The following is a 25159-nucleotide window of genomic DNA, read 5'->3' on the forward strand; positions in this document are numbered from 1 at the left end:
CGCAACAGCTTTTCCTCCTACCTTGCTTTGTCCAGAGTTGGTTATAGAGTGCGCATCTAGGTTTGATTTGATTAGTAAATCCATCATTTTTGATGAAGGGAAGAGGGTGTTAGCCAACATTGGCGGACAGGGGATCAAAGAAGCATTTAACATTCCCCAGTACAAGAGCATGACAGTGGTGATGATGGATCAGGTCGCCAAGTCATTTCAGGATAACTAGGAAGCTTATTTCATGCACCTAAAACAGGAATGGCTACACGAGGGAAAGAAAGAAGTAACCAGATCATCAAGGCTCACAGTGGCAGATTTCAAATTAGAATATGGCGATCTCATTGCGCTACTCAGCCGGATCATGGGCCTAGCTCAAGGTATGCAATTCGAAAACTGGATGTACTTCTTTATTGATGAAATTGAAAAAGGAAAAAGAAGATTTGATTGGGCTAGAATCATAAGCGAGAATCTAGAGTTGCAACTTAGAACTGTACAAAACTAAAAACAATTCTACATGGGATCCTATCTGTTTTACCTAATTGCTAGATTGTATAAAACTCCGGGACTTAAGGCCTTAGGAGAAATTGGCAGTGGATCGGGGCAATATTTGGTGCATGAATGCTATCCTCAGCTTCATTTGCACAACAACAAAGATTACAAAATATTTTGTGACGCCTTTGCTATGAAGACAATAAGGGTATTACAAGGGAGACCTGCTAAGAGACTCTCATCGGAAGCAAAAGCAAAGATAAAGAAATATGGGAGTTGGTTTATCCAATTTTTGCAATTCACATACATTAGAGTAGCAAGAAGCACAGTTTGTCCCAAGAGGCTTCCAAGATACCCACCTGACAAGGTAGTTTTGATGGAATTGGCTAGGCAACTTGAGCATTATGACAAAGCAATAAGACTCGAAGGTAAGACATGGATTACTTTCTCATTCGGAATTGGCAATGATAGTTGCCCCAATCGTGTTGCCTTTGTAGCTGCGGAGAAGGAATTGGAATGGTATCATCTAGGATGGTACAGAGCAAGGCAAGGATTCGATCCTAATGGCTTTATCAAAGTATCTCATGGAAATGCATTTAAACATGTTCCCACTATAGAAGACTTTTGGGCCAATGCCAAGGATGACTTTCATGTGAGAAAGCTAGCTTTCTCAAGATTGTCGGTGAACATGATGAGAGATATCAGATGGAGAGGCCTTGATATTCTCGATCAACTGAAAGATGATGGACATGTGTTGAGAGAAGATTATGATATAGTAGAAGGAACAGAGTTGAATCCAGTAGATTAGATGACCATTAGGATCCTTCTTTGGAAGCAGTCACAAGGACAATAGATTTGCATACCGAGTTGTGGTATAATGGAAAGTTAAGGAAACTACAAAGTCAAAAGATACACCTTACTTATGAGAAGATGAAGCCAAAAGAGGGTCCAGCAGAATTAGTCAGACAAAAGGGTAAAGGAAGTAGCCAGCAAAAAGAAACAATTAGAGGCAAGAAGAGAGCTTTGGAGGTTGAAAAAAGAAAAGAACATCCAGAACCTCCAGTGAAGAGACAGCATGCGACACCGTCAAGGGAAAGTATAATTGAGGCTAGAGGCCAAGAAGATAACACAAGTGAACAAAGGACCGTGGTAGAAGTGAGCTCTAATTCAGAGTCAAGTGGTTACAGCAATAGCATCGAGTATTCTCCTCCCTTAGAAAACGAACAAAGAGATGACATGGTAGTTACTAGTGGAGAGACGATTGATATTGATGAAATAAATCAAACGCTCGAGGTCGTTGGTGATGATCGGCTAATTGAACCAAATCCAGATTTGGGGAGATGCACCGCACCACTATTGTTAAGGCAAATGCTTATGCCAAGAGGTGAGGTAGTTACTATGCAAATAGTGGAAGACATCCAAGGATTAATAGAGAAGGGTGATAGCAAGAAACAAAACAGATTGCAAAAACAATGGCAAAGGTGATTAGGAGCGATAGTGATGGTCACCGAAAGGTTTAGATTGCTGTACCCACGGTTAACAAAGCATTGGATGAGATTGCGGCCCAGGAATATGAGATAGTGGAGCATAACTTGGGAAGGAATAAAGATGACATGGAGTGTGAGGAGATCCAGGAGGGCATAGTTTCAATAAGAGAAAGATTGAGGAAGGCAAATGAAAGGATCATAAAGTTGGAGGCCGAGAACAAATATTGGAGAGATTGCCAGCCCATCCAATAGTTGCACTAGGTAGCCCTTCCTCAAGACAGTGGGAGCAACATAGAAGAGATATTGGCTCAGCTACATGAAGTCAAGGATTGGATCCATGATACAATCTAAGACGAGTGAAATTTCTTGTCTTCCTTTATCTCTACATTTTGGTCATTAGTGATTGTTAGAAACAAATTCAGAGTATTTGAAGAGGAGTGGAAGGATTTCCTTCCAGTCAAGGATTTAGCTATTCCCAGGCTACAGGCATTCATTGGGCTACCAAAGAAATATTTGGAAAGGGCCAAGTTGATTGATGAAGGAGGATTGAGTACGGTAGAATCTTGCTTTGTTGCCTTGACTACTAGATTGAGAACACTCGAGGAGATACAAAATGCAGTTGCACAGTACAACCCAAGCATCGACACTTCGATTTCAACCATGACGAGTGATGTTGGGGTGGCACTTGATTTTGAAGACATCAGAGAAGAGGACATCAATGAGGCAAGGCTTGGATCGAGATTGGATGAGTTAGAAAAGGTTGCTATCAAGAAGGAACATTTGGGCACCCTTTCCTCCCTCAATGCCTTTATTGGATACACAAAAGAGTATGAGAAGGACCACGAGAAGACACTACAGGCAGCAAGCAGCATGATGAAATCGGCTGAGTTCAAGATAAAGCATACACCTTGCCCTCCCATGGAAGAAGTCAACGGAAGGCTAGCTAGGTTCATTGCCTTAGCTAAAAGAACGAAAGAAAAAGATAGATTTATATTAGAAGATCATTTGATGTAAGCTCAAGTGGCAATTTCTCTTTCTTTTAGGGTAGGACAAGTGTCTAATTCTGATTGCCCACCATTTTGGTGCCTTCTCATTTGTTGCTACTTTTCCACCTTTTTCATTGATCCATTAACGAAGTGGCATCTTCTCATTGGCCGATGGGGTGGCAACCCTAATTAGGGTTTCTAAGATTCAATTTGGATCGTCGATTTTGCTTCTTTATCTCTACCGTCAGTTGTACATTTTGGCCTCTATATAAGGCCATTTGCTCTCATTTGTAATGATCGGAGACAATTGTTGCATAAGATAATGCTAAAATCGCTTTTCTTTCTCATTGTTGTGACTTGCATGGTGATTAAGAACTTTTGGTGTTGTTGCATGGTTTCTACTTCCACTAGTTAGAATAAGATTTCCTTTAAAGTTGCTAAAATAGATTTCATTTCAAGTTGCTAAGTAAGATTAAGAGTAGATGGATAGTTGCATGGTAGCATTAGTGGATGTTTGATAGGGATCAATAACTAGGCCACTAGCATCTTAGCGGTTTGTTGGGAAGCCTTGTGTGGTAAACTAGTTCATTTTCCTTTGAATCATTGCATCTATGGAGGTGGAGCTGCTGGTTAACTTTCATTAGATTCGATCCTCATCCATTTGCTAATCTTTTCATTCATAGGAGTAGGAGTAGAATAGCAAGTAGTTAGGAGTTGGAGTTTTGAAGAGGAAAGTTAGAAAGGTGTAAGTCATAAGAACATTCACCCTCCATCACCATCATCTTCTCCATCAACATCATTTGGCATTCACACCGAATCACCATCACCATCATTCCACCAAAGACCAAGTTATCTTTGAATGAATAGCGTAAGCTTGCCTACATGATTACTAGCAAATCACATCGATAACTGAGTTAGTATCCACAGGTGTAAGAAACTTTGGAGTTTTTCTCATGTCTTCATAAGTATTAACTTTTCAAGAGGATTTGAGTGTTTGATATTTCATGTCAAGTATTCAATTGTTAGATGTTATGTAGTGATACAAAACTGACATCAACAGTATCTTAATTATTTCCCCCTTATTTCTTTGACAAACCAAACATTTAGCCATAAATATTTGAACATCACCTTTTAGCCCTTCCCAAAATAAATCTTGCTTAACCCAATGATATGTCTTCAAAAATCCTGAATGACCACCAATAGTGGACTCATGTAGTTCTTTGAGAATCTTATGTTTAAGAGTGGAATTCTTGCAGAGATACACGCGCTCTTTATATCAAAGAATATCCCCCTTTAAACAAAACTTATCTGAACTACTAGGGTCACTTTTTATTTGCTGGATGAGATTACTTGTTGCAACATCATTTTGCCACTCTTCTTTGGCTTCTACCACCCAATTTTCTCATAATATTGAAAGGGCACACAACAAGGCTTCATCTTTTTCATCCTTCCTGGAGAGTGCATCGGCCACAATATTTTCCTTCCCTTTCTTGTATACAATTTCAAAGTCATATCCCAACATCTTAGTGACCCATTTTTGTTGCTCTTTTAACAATAGTCTTTGTTTCAAAAAATATTTTAGGCTATCATGATTTTTCTTAACCTTGAAGTGTTGACCGATTAAATAAGGCCTCCATTTTTTAACTGCATAAAGGAATTCTAGCTTTCCTTCTCATAAATAGGTTTGAGTTGATTTTTACCTTTTAATTGACGACTCTCAAAAGCAATTGGTCGACTTTCTTGCATGACAACTGCTCCTATCCCATTTCCAGAAGCATCACATTCCACAATGAATTCCTTGGTGAAGTCTGGAGTGGCAAGTACTGGAGTTGTACACATAGCCTTCTTCAATTGATACATTAGCAAATTCATTCCAATGAATTGAATCCTTCTTCAATAGAGTGGTAAGGAGTACTGCTATACAACCATAATTCTTCACAAATCTTCTATAGTATCCTGTTAATCCCAAGAAACCCCTCAGCATCTTAATAGTTTTTGGAATAGGCCATTCCATGATAGCGTTAATTTTGTTAGGGTCCACCTTTACTCCATGTGAAACTATGTGTCCCAAATACTCCACCTCCTTAAGACCAAAAGCACACTTGGATGGTGATGGAACTCTAATTTTAGAGGCTCCATTCTTGTACATTTTCATATCTTTTCATTGTTATGTTGTGTCTATGACAGGAGTTTACATGCCATATATTAATGATTATAGGGAATCAAATTGTAATGGGAAAGAGTACTGTGAAGGTTTGAGTGATCCATTAGAAGACGTTGTTGATTTGCTGAAGAAGAAAGTATTAGTCTTGTTTCTCTCCAAGCTGCTAAGTTTTTTCCAGATGTCTTGGTTCAACTAGGAATAGGAAGAATTTCTAGTTTGTAAACAGGGTTATAATATGCTGAGTCTTCTTATTTATTACATGAATTTTGAGTTATCTTTATCCAGATTGTGATTTCGATCCGGAATTTACTGGGACACTTGTAGTTAAAATATGCAAAAATCATAATTTGGAAATTCTTTTATTTTGGGCTTTGAAATCCAAAAGATTACAGCACTATTAGATGTACAGAGACAGGAGCGTTGATTGAATTAACATACACAAACCTTCATAGATCTGTAGAGAGGCAACTAATATACAAGTTCGACAGCGTATCACACAGTTCAGAAGTACAGATAAAATAAAATTATTCCTTCTCTTTATGGAATATTTCCATATGTTGGTTTAAAGTTCTATGTCTTTGAGGAAATGAAGAGACATATTCCTAAGAAGCATGAAAAATCTGTCTTGGCAAAGCTTGCTTGTGGGAGCCTTGGCTGGTTTGATGGGTCAGACACAGTCAATCGAATATGAATTCAAAGGAACCTGGGATGGATTGATTACCATTGTTCAAAGACAAGGTTGGAAGCAACTGTTTGCTTGACTGAGTATCATTTGGATTTGCTTCTTATGATGGCATGAAATCTTTGCTCCGAATTTTGTCTCGAGAAAATGCTCATAGTTGAAGTAAAGACTAAGACAATGCAGAGTCTATTGTATTTTGTTACCATGATGAAAGTCATTTACTCGCTCTGTCTGGTAAAATGATTTTCTAGAAATAAAGCACTCTCCGTTATGAATCAATCTGAAGAAACTGGTTATTTAGATTGGACACTTAACAAAAGCGAGGATGCACCGTTAAATGGAATGAAACACAGACAATAGAAATGGTTCCTTTCCCACTCTAAACAGAAGCAGCACAGCATTTTGATACTCCTGTTGGTCCAGTTTTTCTTGGAATTGTTGATTATTTTGATATTATTGATACACCAATGAATCTGGGCACTAAATGCATTGCAAAAGGGCAAAAGGCATAGAACGTTCGAAGATGTTCCAAAGATACTCACAACAATGAGAATTTGGAATACTAAAAAGTTAACGCCATGATTAAGATAAGGGGAATCAAAGTCTGCATAAGATTAACTAAAGAAACCATCCCTCAGATTCCATTGCAAATTAATCATTTTTCCATACGCGTCGGCACAGGGTGTCGCCTGAATTAATCTTTGTGAGATTTCAAACATGTGGTTATATAAATTTGAGCACTCAACGCAAAGAAATATCAACAATGAACTTGCATGGGAGTTCACGAAATCACATCAGGAGTTTTGCAAGCTTTTCCAGGCTCGAGAAGCACATTATTTGTTATCAGTAATTGATTTCTAATGTTATCGTGTGTTTGATGCAGGAGCTCGTGTGGATCTGTAGGCGAAGGCAAAAATGGTCGGCATCAGGTTTTGTACATGATAGTGCCTGCAGGAAACATAAAGGATGGAGCATAGTCAGATTCTCAGAACAAGCAATTCGAACAAACAATCAATCTGAAGTTTGAACGCGTAGAGGAATTGCCGGAAAGTATTATATGCAAGTGAAGAACGCAAGCCCGCTAAAGAATTTGGATCCAGCGTGAAAGGCAACGAAGACGTGAAGAGCTCCTGCATTATATTATGATCAGATTCGGATGTATGAAGTGACATCTTGATCATCAAAAATGAAAGCAGAAGAATAAATTTACACCAGTTATTAAATTGTAGAGTTGGTGCCGTTGGAAATAATATAAGACTTAAAACAAAGTTAAGCAATAGTTATATTTTAATATAACCACAGTTGTATTATAAGCAATGAGTCGGTTGCTTGAATATGAAAAGGTGCGACTCTTAAAGTGAAACCAACACCTTTCAAATGTATATAAATATTGATAAATCCAAACCAAGGGGAGGGAGAATTCATTGTCTTTAAAAATTGATATTGAAGCTATTGTAATAGAAAAATCTTCATCAAATACTGTTAGAGTTTTCCTTCTTAGGAGAAGTTTTGAGATCTGAACTAAGCAGGAGAAGTTGAAATTTTCTTGAGCATAACCTTTCAAACTTGCATAGGATCAAGCAGGTGTTGAATTGATCACTGATGAATCGAGAGTGTCTTTAACACCAATTTTTCCGGCAAAGTAATCTGTAAGATTTTCATTCTGTTTTGGAGTGGGAGTATATATACTTTGTCCTTTATGATCTTGTTGATTATTTGTTTATAATTCATCATTCTCGATAGGTACACCAAGTTGATCATTGCTGTTTGGATTTGATAAAATACTAGTAGTGCAAAGTGTTGTCTTTTTCATTGCTAGTATCTATTGTGTCCACGCAATGGTTAAAAGCATGATAGACTGATCTAAATATGCAGAAGTGAAACAATTTGTGGCGTCGTAATAGTTGAATTATCAGCAAATACAATATCATCAATATTATAAAGTTGTACATAAAGAATATGCACTTGATTCTATTACCCAATTAGAAGTTGGCACTGATTAGACATTTGCTCATTTAAGTTTAAATTCGAATACTGGCATTTCTCCATCTTCTTCTTTAAAGGATTTAATTTTGTCTAATAATTTGTCTTAACCTTTTCTTTTCAGCAAACACATAAAATTGAAAAATAATAATTGAAACTTGAAGATAAATAATCCAGAACGTTTCTTTGATGCTTGCCGATCAAGGAGTTTGTTTGATTGCTATAATCCGCCATAAATCATCTTGGAATTGAGTTTTGCCATCTAGGATTTAGGTAAACAGGCCTTGGTCCAGTGGAACCTAAAGCGCAGAGGATTTAATCTTGTTACGTTGGCCAAAATCAGTTAGATACCCAGCATCGAGCAGGCAAGGCTCGTAGGTTTCTAACCGGTGATTTTGATAACCAATAGATGGCTTAGCATAGAGTTGATGATCTTCGAGTAATTGTAATGCTTGATCTACATGCTGCAAATGTTCTTCCCAAGTCTTGCTATAAATTAATATATCATCAAAAAACACTAACACAAACTTTCTCAAGAATTTAAAAATGAAATTCATCAAACTTTGGAATGTAGATGGTGCATTGGTAAGACCGAATGGCAGCACCAAAAATTCATAATGACCCTCATGAGTTCGAAATGCTATCTTACAAATATCTTCCTCCTTAATCTGAATTTGGTGATAACCCGATCAAAGATCTAACTTGGTAAAATACATAGCTTCATTTAATTCATATAGAAGATCATCGATGACTGGAATAGGAAACTTATCTTTAATGGTGTAGTTGTTGAGCACTCTATAATCTGGACACATGCGCCAAGTTTCATCCTTCTTATGCACCATCACAACAGGTGAGGAGCAAGCACTTTGGCTATGCTTGATAGTTCTTGCCTCTAGCATTTCCTCAACAATTTCTTCTAGCTCACTTTTTTGTATGTGTGGGTACCTATAAGGCCTGATGTTTGTTGGTTGGCTCATTGGAACTAGTTGTATGGCATGGGCATGATCTCTCTTAGGAGGAAGTCCTTTAGGCATATCTCCAAGAATCACTGAGTGACGATCAATTATTGCTTGTAAATTTGGATGAGTAAGAGCATTAGATTGAGATACTTCTAATGAACATAGCTGGGCTACAAATCCATCCACACCTTTCTTAAGAAACTTTTGCATTTGATGAGAGCTTACCATCTGTGAGGATTTTGCCTTCAATCCCCTTAGCTCCACTACCTTTCCTTTTGATTGAAATCGCATGAATAGTTCTTGGAAGTTCATCTCAATTGTCCCCAATGTAGTAAGCCATTGTACTCCCAAAATTATATCCGCTACACCCATGGATACTGCATACATTGGGGTATCAAGTTGATAATCTCCCATGGATAATTTGATGCTATGACACTTCCTTGAACAACTAACTGTGCCCCCATCTGCAATCAAAACTTGAAACTTTGGGGCTGGATATATAAATCAATTTAGAAGAGCTGCCAACTTTTTGTTGATGAAATTATGAGTACTACCTGAGTCGATCAACACTATTACTTTCTGTTTCTTTAAGAAACCAACTACCTTGAGAGTTTGTGGTGCACTAAAACTTGAAATTGCATGATAAGAAATGATTGGTTGAGAATCATGTGATTCCTCATTTGACTCCCTATCCTCCTCTGATATGGGCTCATCCTCTTCTTCCTCACTTGGACCTTCAATATAGAACAATTTCTTTTCACTACATTTATGTCCTCGACTATATTTGCTATCACAATTGAAACACAACCCTTTTGCTCTTTTCTCCTCAATTTGTCGTGGAGTCAACCTAGTAGGTTGAGGAAGAGAAGGTGTTGAATATCCTTTTTCTCGTCACATTAGCCCCTTTGCTTTCTAGGAATCAAGAACTTCTCTACCTTGTGTGCCGATATAAAAGACTCAATTAATGAGCTGGGACAAAACATGCGTACCTCATGTTGAATGTGATCCTTGAGACCACCCAAGAATAAATCATTCAAGTTCTCTGTAATTGTATCCACTCTTAAGGATAGATTTTGGAATTTTTGAATATAATCCTTAACTGATCCTGTTTGTTGAAGCTTAGCAAGTTGGTTAAAGAAGTTTTTTGTCACACTATTGCTATATTGTGCTTGGAGTTCTTCTGTAAAAATTGACCATAATACAATGAGACCCTTTTTCCTCCTATGAGTACTAAGCCAACGATACCAAATGAATTGATCTGGTTCTAGATATAAGGAAGCCATCGTGACCTTTTGTCCATATGGGATTTGATGTACTTCAAAAATATTCTCCATTTGATTTATCCATGTTAGAGGATCCTTGCCATCAAATTTGTGCATATCCACCTTTGGAAAAAAATTCCTAGATCCTGTAGGATTAATAAAATTTGTGTCATTATTAGTCGACTTGAAGGTAACTCCTTGATTGCATGAGAGCTGCTTCCTTATGTCATTCATATAGGTGCTTAACATGCTTCGTATATCTGATATATCTCCTCGTAGGTTGCACATATCCCTCTTAATCTCTTCCTTGAACTTACTAAGTTCCTCATTGGGATTACTATCCTCTGTTGCTTCCCAATCTTGATAAGAGGATTTCCCCGGTGTGGTAGCACTCTTTTTGCCTCTTGTTGAAGGCCTCGTCATGATGGAAACCAATATTTTTGAAATAAATCACACAAATGAAATGTAAATTCTCTGATTTATTTATTTGTTTTTTACTGTAACGTACTAGGGCCAAGATACCCTTATTTAGAAAAATCCCAAAAAAATTAGCAAATTTGCTGCCTTGAGAAAGAATTTTCCTAATTTTGCAATATCATGCTTTTTTTTTTTTCAATTTTTCCAAGCTTTGAAATTTAGGCTCCTCTACTATGTATTTAAAAACCCAATACAAGTTAGACTCCAATTCTGCAGGATGTGAGAGATATGAAGATCTCAAAAATTGTGTAGAAATAATAATTCTGCAATAAGTTCCTCAAATTTGCTCCAATTCCTCTAAATTTTGGACTATATCTTCTTTAATATGGTCTTCAAAAACCCTTTAAATTTTTTTGAAAAATTTGCTAAAATATGAAAGTTATGCTCTTCACAAAATCGCCTCAATGTTGAGAAAAAAATCTTGCCTCTATGGTGCCAAGGTCATGCTTTGATACCACTTGTAATGAAATAACTTGCACAATAGAAGAAATAATATGAAATATTATATAAATACTTGATAATAACTGAGAGTAAGGGCCACTTTGAGGAGGCAACCTCTAAATATCTCCAATGAGAACACACTTCACCATATGATGTTGAAATAAGACTCACAACCTCCTATATAAAGACCAATGCTTAAAATTGTAGACATTGGCTTTACACATGCCAACCACATTTTTTTGAAAGCTTCAAAAGCACTAGCCTTAGGTCGGTAACAACTCTGTTCGGCTTCGCAGTTTATAATATATAATAGTATAAATTTGTTCATCATTTATATATGATAAAATTTAATATTATATAACATAATAATATATAAATTATCCATAATTATTTTATTAGTATTAATAGTATTAAATCAAAATATTAAATATTTTGATCATTCATAGTAATATTATATATTCATATTTATATTATTTTATATTCATCATTTATAATTTTACAATCTGTTCATAATATATTAATAATGTGTAAACAAATTTTCAATAGTATTGTATTGGTCGATGAAATTATGTAATATTATTATCTTTCTCCTTTTCTTTTTATTTTTCTCCCTTCTTTAAATTTCTTTATATCCCTCTCTTCTTCACTTTATCTAACCATCTAGATCTTTATCTCCCCCTCTTCCTATTCCTATATAACTCACCCTATCTCTCCATATTTATCTCCCTCTAACTCTCTCTATCTATTTGTGAAATAACCCTGACAGGTTATTGCTTTCTCCAGCACCAAAAAATACTAAAACTTCAAAGGTTTGACATTTCGTCAAACAATTAGCAATCGAGCTCTGATACCACTGTAATGACCCTAGCTATAAAGGTCACTAAATCCCAATACGATACGATGGCAATTTGCAAACAAGCTTTTAATGACAACCCGTTAATACTCAGTATGCAACCGTTAACAAGTAAGGGTGTAATAACTCTCGAGATCTAATTGTTTAACATGATACAATAGACAATGATACCCTCAAGTTTTAAGAAAGGATCTAATTACAAGCAAATTCTTTATATATCCAACAATAGTCCAAACTGAATACAGAGCCTGTACAATAGCTAATAGTATCAAAAGGAAAACTTTAATTGGCCTTTACCCGTAGTCGTCATGGGACTGGTCGCACTCACACTTTGGAAGGAATGCCCTTCTTCAAAACTTCTGCTGCGAGACGATGCCGGCACTGATCAGAGACTCGTCATCGATCCTGCGGGTCAGACTGTCACGATAATCTAGCTGTTAACAGCATCTCGTGCCCACCAAGACCGCACCTTCCTGAACCGTAATGAAGATCAATATATAATGCCGTCCTCCTGCTTTAATTTGGAAGTCCACGTTGAATGTGTATTCATTGGTTAATTCACCGCTTGTCAGGTCTGTGCGATCTGATATAAAACAGCACCCATGAATTCATTATGGCCTTCAGCTTGCTCTTGAGAAATGCCTGTTACCCTTGATATGTGGTTGCTGAGTGCGGCTTCAATAATTATTGTAAATTCGATTGCAAAACACTGCCGATTGCAACAAGATTAAATCCACTTCTAAGATTTCTGTCGGCTCACAAATCACTGAACCCGATAGCACCTACGGCCTTGTTCCGGGAATATATACAGACGTGATGTTTCTGGAACTTTGCCTCCCACAAAAAACCCTTCACTCCCGCGTTTCCTTTTAAAAATCTTCAAATATGCGGATGGCGCTAATGTTGTACTACAATCCGGCCTGCCCAAAATCATTATATGCAAACGGCTTCCAAAATCAATTCGAGTCGATTTCTCCTCCAGCTCGACTTCAACATGATCTTTGTAATTGCACTCGGTCAGACTTCAGCCTTAACCATATACGAAAATGTTGCTGGAAGGTTGTCTGTTCATACTGCAACTTTGCTGAAGAAGTCGCTTTAACAACTGATCTTGTAAAACCTTGTAAATGACCTATATCTTCAAACTGAATTCCCAGAATAGTCCTGCCAAAATTTGGCGTTAAGCCACCAATTCTGCCCTGATGAAATGACTGAATGTCACCTCCAATCTGCAATAATTCAGATGATATTTCACACCCTCAAAATTGCGTACCAATTGAGAGTTATCGTTCTCAATGGCCAACTGTGTCAATTGCAGAAACCCTAGGTTCTACAATGCACCTGTGATTGAATCACAATCTGAAACACAAAGAGAGATAATCAACTGCCTTGATTCGAATGGAGCCCCGGGGTGCCTATTTATTCTTTTCCCTCCATCCTCTCCAGAGACTTCTAGAACATTTTTGATCTTATCCCTCAAGTGACTTTATTAAATATTTTCCAAGTCACTTTATTAAATACAAGGTTATCTTTTAATATTTATTTATTTAATTAAAATAATTAATTAGTCGTCCTTGGACAACCAAATTAATTAAATTAATTAAATCGAACTGTCACCAAAAATTGGGGACATGACAATTTGTCTACCTCTTCCTCTGTCATTTTATATTCCTCTCTACACCTCTATCTTTTTACATATCTTCCTCTCTCTATTCCCATCTACATACCCCTATTTTTATCCGTGTCCTACTCTCTCCCACCCTATTTTTCTCCCTACCTCTCGTCCTCCCCCCTCTCTGTATTGCAAACATAAGCTTGTTGGAAATGGAGTATAATAAGAGATTTTGTTTTAGTCATGTTTGGATCCATATTGGGGATGCATGCTTGATTTAAAATAATCATATCTACATTAGGACCTTTCTTACACATGTAAGGAAACTTAGGTGCGGAAACAACTTCCTACACTAATCCCTTAAGGAAAGTATTGTGCAAATTCCTAATAAATCCTTACAATTTCAGATTCGATATTATGTAAACAATAATATTGCAGTCAACCATGGATATAGAAAACGGATAGAGAAAGAAAACACATAAACACAAAGATATGCCGGTGGGGAAAAACCTTTCGGTAACACAACCCCACCCCTCCAAAACCTGCACAATGTATTATCTTCAACATAGAAGATTACAACACACTTGCAATGCAAGTTCTTTTAGGAGAACGACATAGAAGACCAATCCAGTAGCAACATACCATACCAACAATACACACTTTCTCACTCTCCAATCTGCAACCCTAAAAAACGCTTATATCGTGTGAGTTGGAGACTCGAGTGCACAGTACTCAATGATCAATTGCCACATGTCTTTATGTCTTCACCTGTCATTGTTATCTTCCAGAGATAGCTCTTACGCATCATAGGAATCCGTCATAACCATTTCAGCCATGATCTCCTTACACACAATTCAAAATGCGAACGCATACAAGTGGAGTGACACATTAACATGCCAACTAGACATGTACACTCACACTTAATTACATTATTTGTAAAAAATACATTTATAAAACAAATAATAAGAATAGGAATTATCCAAGGTTGAGACACCTTATTCCTAACAACACAAACATTATAATTTATTAAATGGCCTACTAATTGATCTCATGTCTTACATACAAGTATGCAAAAAATATATTAAAATTTCCCTAATTGACCTTCCACAATTCTTCGGTGTACCCATTTCATACCAAAGTGCAATTGCTAGTTTTAAATTTTGATACAACGTAGTTTTCAGTTCTTTGACCTTCTTTGGTCATTTTTAAACATCAATGATAATAAACTTATGTTAAATGTGTAGGTGTGGATTGTGAAATGGTTGAGAGAGAGGGATAGCAACAAGAACCAAAAGGTTTAGGATGTGTCATGTCTTGACCCAAATATAATTTTAACAATAGTTAAATCATAGTTTAAAAAAACTGTGATATATCACAATATCGCAAGATATTGCGAGCAAAACTGCCAGCCGATATAAATGCCAAATAGATCGGCAACGACATTTTGAAAAATTCACACCGCATTTGGGATGAAAAAATCACGTTTTTACGATTTTTGGGTTAAAAAACCGTTGACTAAGTCAACTTGAAAAACAATAAAGTATTCTAAAAAATGTTCATTTTCCCACAGGTTGCGACAGCTAACAAAAGGGCTACGGTGGCTGCTAAGGAAAGGTGCGATTATTGAGGACTATTAAGGTACATAGATTTAGACTGTTGAGAAAACGTAGAAGCACAAATTCAGACAGAGGAACTATTTCGACGATATGCTTGAAAGATGTTGTCACATGGAGTGCTGATTGTAGGATACACACATAATGGTTTTGCTCTTCAATAGGTTATAGAAAACATTTTTGCAAATTTAATGTAAATTTGTCTAAGTATGCCAAATTTCATCCCCAATGAATGACCTGGAAAGTCAACGCATAGTAGTCAAATCTCCTTATATACACATCACTATTATGCTCCTGTATACACATCAACATCACTATATATATATATATATATATATATATATATATATATATATATATATATATAAGTTGTAAATTTATATAAGTTATGAATTGATGATTGTGAGTTTATAGATAAGTTTATATTATACAAAGTTTAATTTATTTGAACTGGTTTTGTAAATTTATAATACTGTATGATATAGATTTATAATATTGTATATTAATAAATTCATTATAGAGAGTTTATAAATTAGTATAAATTAATAATTGTATATCTAATAAATTATAATACTGTATATTTATTCTTAATGCTATTTTGGATATGCATTGTTTATTAACAACATTTATAAGTTTATAGTGTTTATAAATTATAAATTTATTATAGAGAGCAAATATATTTATTTATAGTCTTCATAATTATTTATTAATATATATCTATAAAAATTATATATTTTCAAATGTTTGATAAAAGTGTCGATTTATTGCCGAGTTTTTGGCGAGTTCAAAATTTTCAAAAATTTTGAGCTAGCCGAGATATTGCCGAAACTGAGTTTTTCAACTATGAGTTAAATAATAAAATATTAAAGATTATTAAATGAATAATAATATGTACTAAATGTATGTAATGACTCCTAATAGGGTTGAAACTCCTAACAAAGTATTTTTAGATTAGTACATAGTTGTGGATACCTTCCCTACTGGAGTTTTCCCTTGGCTAGGGTTCAACCCAAATATAATTTTAACAATAGTTAAATAATAAAAATTAAAATATTAAAGATTATTAAATGAATAGTAATATTTACTAAATGTATGTAATGACTCCTATTAGGGTCGAAACTCCTAACAAAGTATTTTTAGATTAGTACATAGTTGTAGATACTTTCCCTACTGGGGTTTTTCCCTTGGCCAGGGTTTCCTCGACAACAAAATATGATGTTATGAGTTTATTATTATAATGTGCTTTATTTTTCAGCCTTGTTGTTAGTGGATGTATATGGGTAGTTTTAAAATAATTAATTGGTGTAAAAGTGCTGCAATACTGATTCACTCCCCCCTCTCAATATTGCCTATTTCTAACAGTTTCATTTGATCACACAATTCATCTACAAAGTTCAGCATATGAGCATCCCTATTGAAGAGAGTGTTGGAGATTTGATATTTTATTTTGGAATAATATGTATATGATTTTGTATGTTTTAGTGGAACAAAACTCAAATCAATAGAAATTGGCACTAGGAGAATTGAATTGAAATTTATTCTTCGGAATAACATAGAAAATTGGCAACCCCTTGTCTTTAACCAAGCCGAGGGTCCCAATTACATGTTCCAAGCACATTCAATCATATTATGCCAAATGTACATATTTTCTTATTGGCTCTTAAAAGCATTGTAATTTTCTAATTGGTCCATGGGGTGGTCCCTTGATGTAATTGGGTGATAGTGTGGCAACCTTAATTAGGGTTTGTAACAAGTTAATCCTGTCTCTTGATCTCAAATCAATCTGAGCCCTTCATTGTAATTGAACAACTATAAATGTTAGCCCTTCATTGTAATTGAACAACTATAAAAGGCCAAGGCCTCCTCATTTGTAACTAATGAGATTAGAAGCATTAGATAGGTTACTTTTAGAGTAGAGTAGGATGAGACTTGTTGAAATTGTTGCTATAATGCTGTCAAAGTAATTGTTGATTCATTGTTGGTCTTCATGGTGGAATACTTGCGGTGCTTTGAAGTATTGCATGGTTTCTTCAATTCCTCACTTAGATTAGATTTCATTTCATGTTGAATGGTAGTAGATGAATGCAAGATATTGTTGAATGGTGATTAATGGTGAATTTAGTGTTCGTACCTTTTGGTACTTGCTGATTATAAGTAACAATGCAAGGTTAGTCCGGGGCCTAAATTGGAATTGTTTAACTTCTATTGGAGACGTTCATTTAGGTTGTGTCTTCATAGGGTATTTGAATGTGAATATCATTCTTGCATCCTTAGAAGCTAACACCCTCTCATGCCTAGTTGACATGTCAAAGCAAGGATTAGTTAGAGGCTCACCCCATCATCAATATTGTCTTGTGTTCTTATAGTTAGAATTTCTAAACCCTTTCTTCTTGCAGTTTATTTGGTTGTAAGTGATTGGAAGAAGTTAAGGTCAAGTTGACATCTATTGAATGAACAATATAAATCCCTTTGTGATAACTAGCATATCACATCATATAACTGAGTGAAAGTTCACAATAAGGAACCTTGAGGCTGTGTCATTTGATCCAACAATTCACCTACAAAGTTGAGCATATGAGCATCCCTATTGAAGATTGTTGGAGATTTGGTATTTCATTTTGGAATTATTTTGTATTCGATTTTGTATGTTGTAGTGGAACAAAAGTTATATCAACGGAAATTGGAGCATCCCAATTACACGTTCCAAGCACATTCAATCATATTATGCCAAGTGTACATATTTGCTTACTGGCTCCATTGTAGTTTCATTGTTGCCCACAAGGTGGTGCCTTGATGTAATTGGGGATAATATGGCAACTTTAATTAGGGTTTGTAATAAGTTAATCCTAGCTCTTGATCTCAAATCAATCTTAGCCCTTCATTGTAATTGAACAACTATAAAAGGCTGAGGCTTCCTCATCTGTAACTAATGAGTTTAGAAGATTTAGATAGGAGGTTACTTTTAGAGTAGGGTAGGAGGAAACTTGTTGAAATTGTTACTATAATGCTATCAAAGTAATTGTTGATTCATTGTTGGTCTTCATGGTGGATTGCTTGTGTTGCTTTGGAGTATTGCATGGTTTCTTCAATTACTCACTTAGATTAGATTTCATTTCATGTTGAATAGTAGTAGATAAATGCAAGATATTGTTGAATGGTGATTAGTGGTGGAGCTAGTGTCCATAGCTTTTGGTACTTGTTGATTGAAATTAACAATGCAAGGTTAATCTGGGCCTAAATTGCAAGTGTTTAAGTTATTCTAGGGATGTTCATTCAGATTGCATCTTCATAGTGTATTTGAATGAATATTAACACTCTGAAAATCATTTTCACATCCTTAGAAGGTAGCACCCTCCTATGCCTAGCTGGCACAATGAAACAAGGATTGGTAAAAGGCTCACTCCATCATCAATTCATTTGTTTAGCATTAGTATCCCTATTTAGGAGAGTTGGAGATTTGGTATTTCATCTTGAAATATTAAATATTCGATTTTGTATGTTGTAGTGGAACAAAACTCACATCAAAAAATACTTTTTAAGGATTTGAAGCAAAACAAGATTCCTTTTTGTTCCAAAAACCCGTGTCTTCAATGCCATAAGTCATCACTTTTGAACCCACAATTGATGCAAAATACTTCCTCGGAATAGAGTGAGGCAGAGACACCTTGTTTGCACCACAAGTACCATCATTATAAATTGCCCTAGCCCATGTGCCACCATAGGAGAGAAGTGAGCAACAGCATTGGGAGAAAAATCAGCGGGCTCTGAGACAGTGTTCCCCAAAGCTATAGAAAATGCCTTATCTTTGAACAAATTGATGTTATGGTACAGAACAACCACCAGATGGGAGTCTGAAAATTTTCTACAGATTTAGAGATCCCCAGTGGCAAGAAGTGGCAAACATCAGGAATGGTTTTCAGAAACATTTTTATAGAATCTTTTTAGCATATTCATTCCAGTACTTTGTGTTAAATAGCTGAAAGTCTGACATTAATTCTTGGACATGAAAAGCTACTCTATTTTACCTTATTTAATAAGAGGATTTAATATATTTAGATTGTGATGACAAATCTCTTCATAGAAGTTTTCACTAGAGACTGGCTTAAGTATTTGAAAGGTCAGCACTGTTAAAGTGTATATTAGGAGGGCCTGTAAATCCAATCTCATCAGTTGAACTGTACCTCCTAATCATAGCCAGCATATAGTCTAGTTACTGGAAATTGCTTGCATTTTATTCATGAGATCTAATCAGCTTGCTTTTGCATGTTCTTGCTTATCTAATGAGAAGCCCAAATACTATTTGCAAGTGAAGCTTTGAAACTCATCAAATTTGATGGGATTCCTCTTCTTTTGGCTGTGAGGTGTATGAAAGATTTTTTATCTGTATTTTCTTATTGGCCTGGTGCCTTTTAATATTAAAAGTACAAATGTTTTGAGACTGCCAAAAATGACAGGTAACAGAGAGCATGTTATCTGTAAGCTTGTAACTATGTGAAACATCTGCCATCTCTTTTTGCTGCAACACCAGATATATATGCTTTCTATTTTTTGAATTTTTCTTTTTTTTTGTAGCATTGTTTTGTTTATGATATAATCATATAAGTGGTAATGATGTTAAAGTATCTCAGTTTAGTCCATTTTCAGGATTGGGGTGTGGTTCAGAGTCTAGCCATTATTTTTATCAAGAATGATGTTGATATGTCAATAGTAAATACCTATTCATTGGACATTATCTTCGTTAAAGTTGAATCTTTACGTCTTCCATAATCAGATGCTAATCACTTCTATCAAAAGCTTTTGACTTATCTAGCAATGAGCATGATCAGTAAACCAGGAGACCCTGACTTATTTGTATGCAGTATCTCTTGTGTCATAATTTTCTCATGTTTTTCTCATTTCGAGAAGACCTTCATGACGAAGATATAATTAATCGTTAGTCAGGATACTTTTGCTATAAATTATCATCATGATAACCAAAAAACACAATTTAATTGACTGAACCAACCATTTAGATGGGGTTAGATGATATTGTGCTAATAAGGTTAATAACTTTTATCAGTCTCCTCAGTATAACTTTTACTGCGTATTGAGTGTGGAATGCCACTTAGCCTGGCTTGGAGTTTGAAAGTCTCGCGATGTATATTTTTCTCTTCAATGGGTTTTAACTGGTTTGAAATCCAAGCACGGTTTCTTTAATCTGCCTTTGCAAGCATGTGCTTGGACAGGGCTTTTGTAACTTTTATACAGTTCACATCTACACATTTTCAGTAACAACAAAATCAGATGACCATACTTGTTGTGAAAGATGCCACAGTACAAAGTCTTCATGCCATGCAATGGAAAATGGAAATGTACAATATGAGATGAATATTAAAAGAAAATTTGCCTTTTCATACAGACTTTTTATTTGTGTGCGTGTCTATATGTTTTAGGCTGCAGTGTTTTTGGCTTCTCAAGGTACAAGTATACATTAAATCTGACCATAGAGAAATATATTTTGGTGTCAGTATAATTATCTTTATTTGCTAGTTGTATATGGTAAGGTCAGATGTTGTGACTACTTTATTTGCCCCACTCTGTTTAAAGCTAATTTGGCATATACCATTCCAAACTATGCAGCCCCTTCATCAGATGATGCATTGCATGGAACTCAAGTAATATTCATTTTGGTTCACTAGTTTAATGAAGTTGTTTGACTTTGTCTATAAAGAGATATTTGTATTGCAGGTGGGCGGACAAGGCATGCTTTTATTGGAATTGGTTTCCGAGAGAGACCTGAGGCATATGATTTTCAAGCTGCACTCTATGACCATGTCAAGTATCCTTTGTGTTTACTCCATACTTCTAAATCTCACGTCCATGACAAATTTCAACTAACTAGAAAAACATGGAGAAGATAAGATCATGTATAATGTGTTGCAACTGCTGAAATTTTGTCATAAATCTTGTTAATTACCATTCCTGAACTTGATTAGATGATCCTTCTCTACAGTCTTTTGGTGTTGTTTGAAATAGCGTGACGAAATTTGGCCTTTTTGTAATACTCCTATATGTCTTAGCGCAGCAGTTTCTTGTTATGTTCTCTCTTCTGTCTTAAATATTCCATTACTTTTTTGAAGGATTGATTTTTGCCTTTAATTTCCTTGCTTTGTGACAGTGAAAATATTTGTGAAGTTATGTCAAGAAGATATTTTTATCCACCTGTACTCATTACATGTTTTCTTTGCATGATTCTTTCGAAGTCTTTTTTTGTTCAAAAAATTGGTCACAATTTGATAGATTGTTTTGTACTTAAGAGAAAATAGATATTTGAATAAAAAACAGGTGGCAGAGGAAATGGAGCAGCAATATCAAAGAAACGCTTCAATTGACTACAGTCTTAAAGAGGGCCAGACTTTAAAGCTACAGTTGAAAAATGTAATGCTTATTACCATTCAATTCTTTTTGTATTGTGCACGTCCCATGCTAATTCATCCTGGCAGTCAATCAGTCTCTTGTAGTCACATACATTTAAAGAAGAATTTTGCAATTTATTTCTGTAAATAGTAATATACTTAGAGCATATCATAACTTGTTCAAGCTTGTCAATGATTGCAGCCACAAAAAGGAACTGGAACCGGGAAGTCCACCTTTTTTGAGCAAGAGCTGGACAAAATGTCATTTGATGAGAGTAGAGAAAAGTGTAATCCATTGCCATGTTTAGTACCACCACCTCCTCCACCAGCACCATCATCACCTTCTGCCAATTGTTATACATCAGAGAAAAAGTTGATGCCTTCACCATCAGCCACAATGCATATTAAATCAACAAAATCTTCATCTATTGATGAAGGAGAAAACAAAGGGCTTAGCGAAAAAATTGATGAAGAACAAGAAAGTTTTGAAGACGACTTCGGAGATTTCCAAACAGCAGGTTGAATTATATGATGTTGGAACAGAAATAAATATGTTCTGACTGATGGCCCTCTTGTGGCCGTGCTTGGTTTCAAAAACATCATTTATGGTGCTGTATGAACATAGGGCTTATTTCAGGTTATTGGCAGTATGAACTATTGATGTTATGTTATATGAATTCTGAATGGGAAAGAAGGAATTTACGTTGGCATTAACATCTCTATAACTTATTCAGATTATGGATTCTTTCTTCTGATTATTTTACCATATAAACAGCAGCAAAGTGATGGCTTGGTCCTTGTAGATAGAAAATATATACCCTTCAGTCTTTATGCCTAGGTGTCCTCACAGATGGACACACTAAATTGATTATTTCATGTTCAAAAGTTATATAATGTAATCTGTGTCAGGACGGTGATTGAAAATAAAAGGAAAAAAACACAGTTTCTTATCTTATAGGCTTCGGATATAATTCTCTATATTTTGTACTTGAATTTCATAATAGCTGGTTGGTGATTTTTAATTTGATCCTATTAATATTTAATATTTTATGCCTCCGGTGTTTATTTTAGCTGAATGAGCATCAAAATTGCTTGTTGGCCTTCAGTTAAAGTTTCGATTAGATAAACAGGGGAAAGGGCTGGAGTTGGACCCATTATAAAGAAGACAATTGAAGTTGCCATTTACTATGTTGTTTTACTTCTAATTGAAGTTGCCATTTAGTAAACTAAGAAAAATTGACATAATGCATTCAAGATTGTTTGGATATTAAGAATGCTTTGTAATTTGTGGAGTGCACGGACTCTGGACGATCACTACTCATGCACCATATGAAACTCACCAACTTTTCACCCTACGGAAAGCTTGTGATTGCAACACGAGTTTGCATAACATGTTTAATTTATTTGCTAGCATGTCTTTGTTTGTTTGTGTAGGGAGTAAGGAAAAATATGAGATAATCTGACTCGTATGAAATTGCTTCCACTGTGCTGATATTGGCTTATTCAGATTCTATATAATATTTAATATTTCCAAAACCTTGCTTTGTAGGAAACTTGTTATAATTGCTCCAAGCAATGGTCCTAGGAATACCATATGATTAGACAATCTAAAATTTACAAGATTGTGATCCTCTTGTTGAGATTGATTTGTCCAAATTATATGTTATATTTAAAGAATATGCATATGGGTCATTCCAGTTTGGAGGAAGCAGTCTGATTATTAGAACCATGGCCAAATTGGTTGAGAGGACGCAAAAATAGGCTTAGCTAAGAATGCAACGAATTTGGAAGATTAATAAAGTTCACTACGTAATTTATGAGATTGCCACCTATTTGCATAAAAGAATATAATGCGATAAGGCACATGACTTTGGGGTCTGAAATCATCTAATATTCATCCTTTATCCTTAAGTTATAGAAATGATTTTGAGAATTGCAAAATGTTGAGTTTTGAAAAAAGATGGTCAGAGGGAAAATGCTTGATAATAATACTGTTGTGGCATGCCTAAATTGAAGGATTGAAAAGGAACAAAGAGGAACAAGGTTAACAATTACATATTAGAGAGGGAAGGTACTAAAACCTTGGAGGAAGTGTCATCCTAATTCTTGGTATTTTAAAGCTGAAGCGCGGCTAATTTTATGCCAGGGGTTGTCCTTTTTTCATTTAAAGGAAGTTTACAAGTTTTCAACTATATTCATAAGATTGTATAGCATTTCGTTGGGCATTAGGGATCTCCTTGTTGGCAATTAATTATTTTTATAGTTCTGATATACTTATAGCCATTATGGGCTTGGTCCTCTGCCTGCAGGTCCAATTGTTGGCTTTACGGTTAACCAGGTCCTTTAATGCATGATATAACGCTACATATTACTACAATCTAAAAATGCCAAGTTCACTAAAATAAACATATCAACTCAAAAAGATTTATGCTGTCCAAAGCTATGTAGAAGGTTGAAAACCAAGTAGCAGATTACATGGGAAATCCTTGCAAAAGAAAATAAAACGAAGAAAAACTATTGATACTGAAATAGTATCGATGCCGCTGGTGCTTATATATATTCACTTGGCAATTGATTGTTCCCTCTTGTGGCATAAGGGTGTTGCTACTTGGTGCAAAGATGTTGATAATAAACATTGACCTTCATGGCCTTTTATTCTTCGTTTGATGAAGGTTATCAGGCCAATGATGAGGATGAAGCTCCTACTTGCTGCAAATCTAGGTGATGCTCCTATTGCAAATCTGGGTGATGCTCAAATTGCAAATTGGGCCGTGTGCGTCTCTGTGGAGACTTCTTTTTTGTTCCTGTTGAGATAATGGGTGTTGCACACATTGCATAATATTGTTTTATTTTATTATGTAATGTTGCACTTAGATGGACATGCAACATGGAAAGATTCCCATGAGATATTCTTGATGAGTTGTATTGTAATATTGTGATAATATTTCATGTAATTATTCAATATTGGAAAAAGAATTAAATTTTCAATATTAAATATGGGGTCAGTGGGTTAGATAGCACATGGTTTTATCACATGGTTTATGTAATACCACTTGGTGGTTTTGTGAGACTTGCTTTTATATAAGCAACCAAAAGGGTAGTTGGTGGGAGAAGACAGAAGGCAAAAAGGGAAAGAGTCAAGCGGGACAAGGCTTGACAAGGTAGCCAAAGGAGCATTTGTGAAGGTTGGAAGCATGACATATGATGTGTGAATTTATGCTTGTTTCACATGGATTGCTTAGTTGTAGCTATGGCTTTGAAGACTTCCATGGTTGTATTGCAACAGTGTTTTCTGGCTGAGTAATATATGGGGATGGATGCTTTTGGAGGCTAGATTTTTTTTTTCAATGAGAGTTTCCCAAGGTATATCTTGTGTCACAATTTTTGTGAGTATGTTGTTTATTCTCTTACATGTGGATTTCAATTGCATATTTGTTTCAGATCTATTATGGGTTATGTGGAAATGGTTATATTATTTGTTGCAAGTTTCCTTACAAGTGGTTTAGCGCTATGATTTTAGTTATTGTAGCCCTGATTGAATCCATGAGAATGCATGAGAGGATAAAAGAAAGGGCAAGATATATGAGTTTTTTTATTGTAGATTTGAGGATTTTGGGTTTTCTTTTTATGATGGGATATTGGTAGATTTTGGGTATGTGAAATTGTTGGACAAAAGGATATTTTAGATGTTTCATTTAAATGAGGGTTTTAGGGGGAGCTTACAGAAATGAACTCTTAGGTAAAAACATACCTCACCATTGGATT

The 25159-nt window shown here is 35.4% G+C and overlaps 1 protein-coding gene across 3 annotated transcripts in view; it reads left to right on the forward strand.

Annotated features, from left to right (window-relative positions):
• LOC149550453 (Adaptin ear-binding coat-associated protein 1 NECAP-1) overlaps positions 1-22344 on the forward strand; it is a 66704-nt gene extending 44360 nt beyond the window's left edge. For all 3 annotated transcript variants that reach the window (XM_089793483.1, XM_089793481.1, XM_089793482.1), the window contains 3 exons: positions 20727-20817; positions 21305-21416; positions 21597-22344. In XM_089793483.1, the coding sequence (XP_089649609.1) occupies positions 20727-20817; positions 21305-21416; positions 21597-21917 (524 nt within the window). In that variant the 3' untranslated portion in view covers positions 21918-22344. The remainder of the gene's footprint in view (positions 1-20726; positions 20818-21304; positions 21417-21596) is intronic.
• Positions 22345-25159: the final 2815 nt, after the last annotated feature.

This window comes from Cupressus sempervirens, chromosome 7 (genome assembly GCF_028749045.1).
Source record: "Cupressus sempervirens isolate cs-2001-9-10 chromosome 7, ASM2874904v1, whole genome shotgun sequence".
NCBI lineage: Eukaryota > Viridiplantae > Streptophyta > Pinopsida > Cupressales > Cupressaceae > Cupressus > Cupressus sempervirens.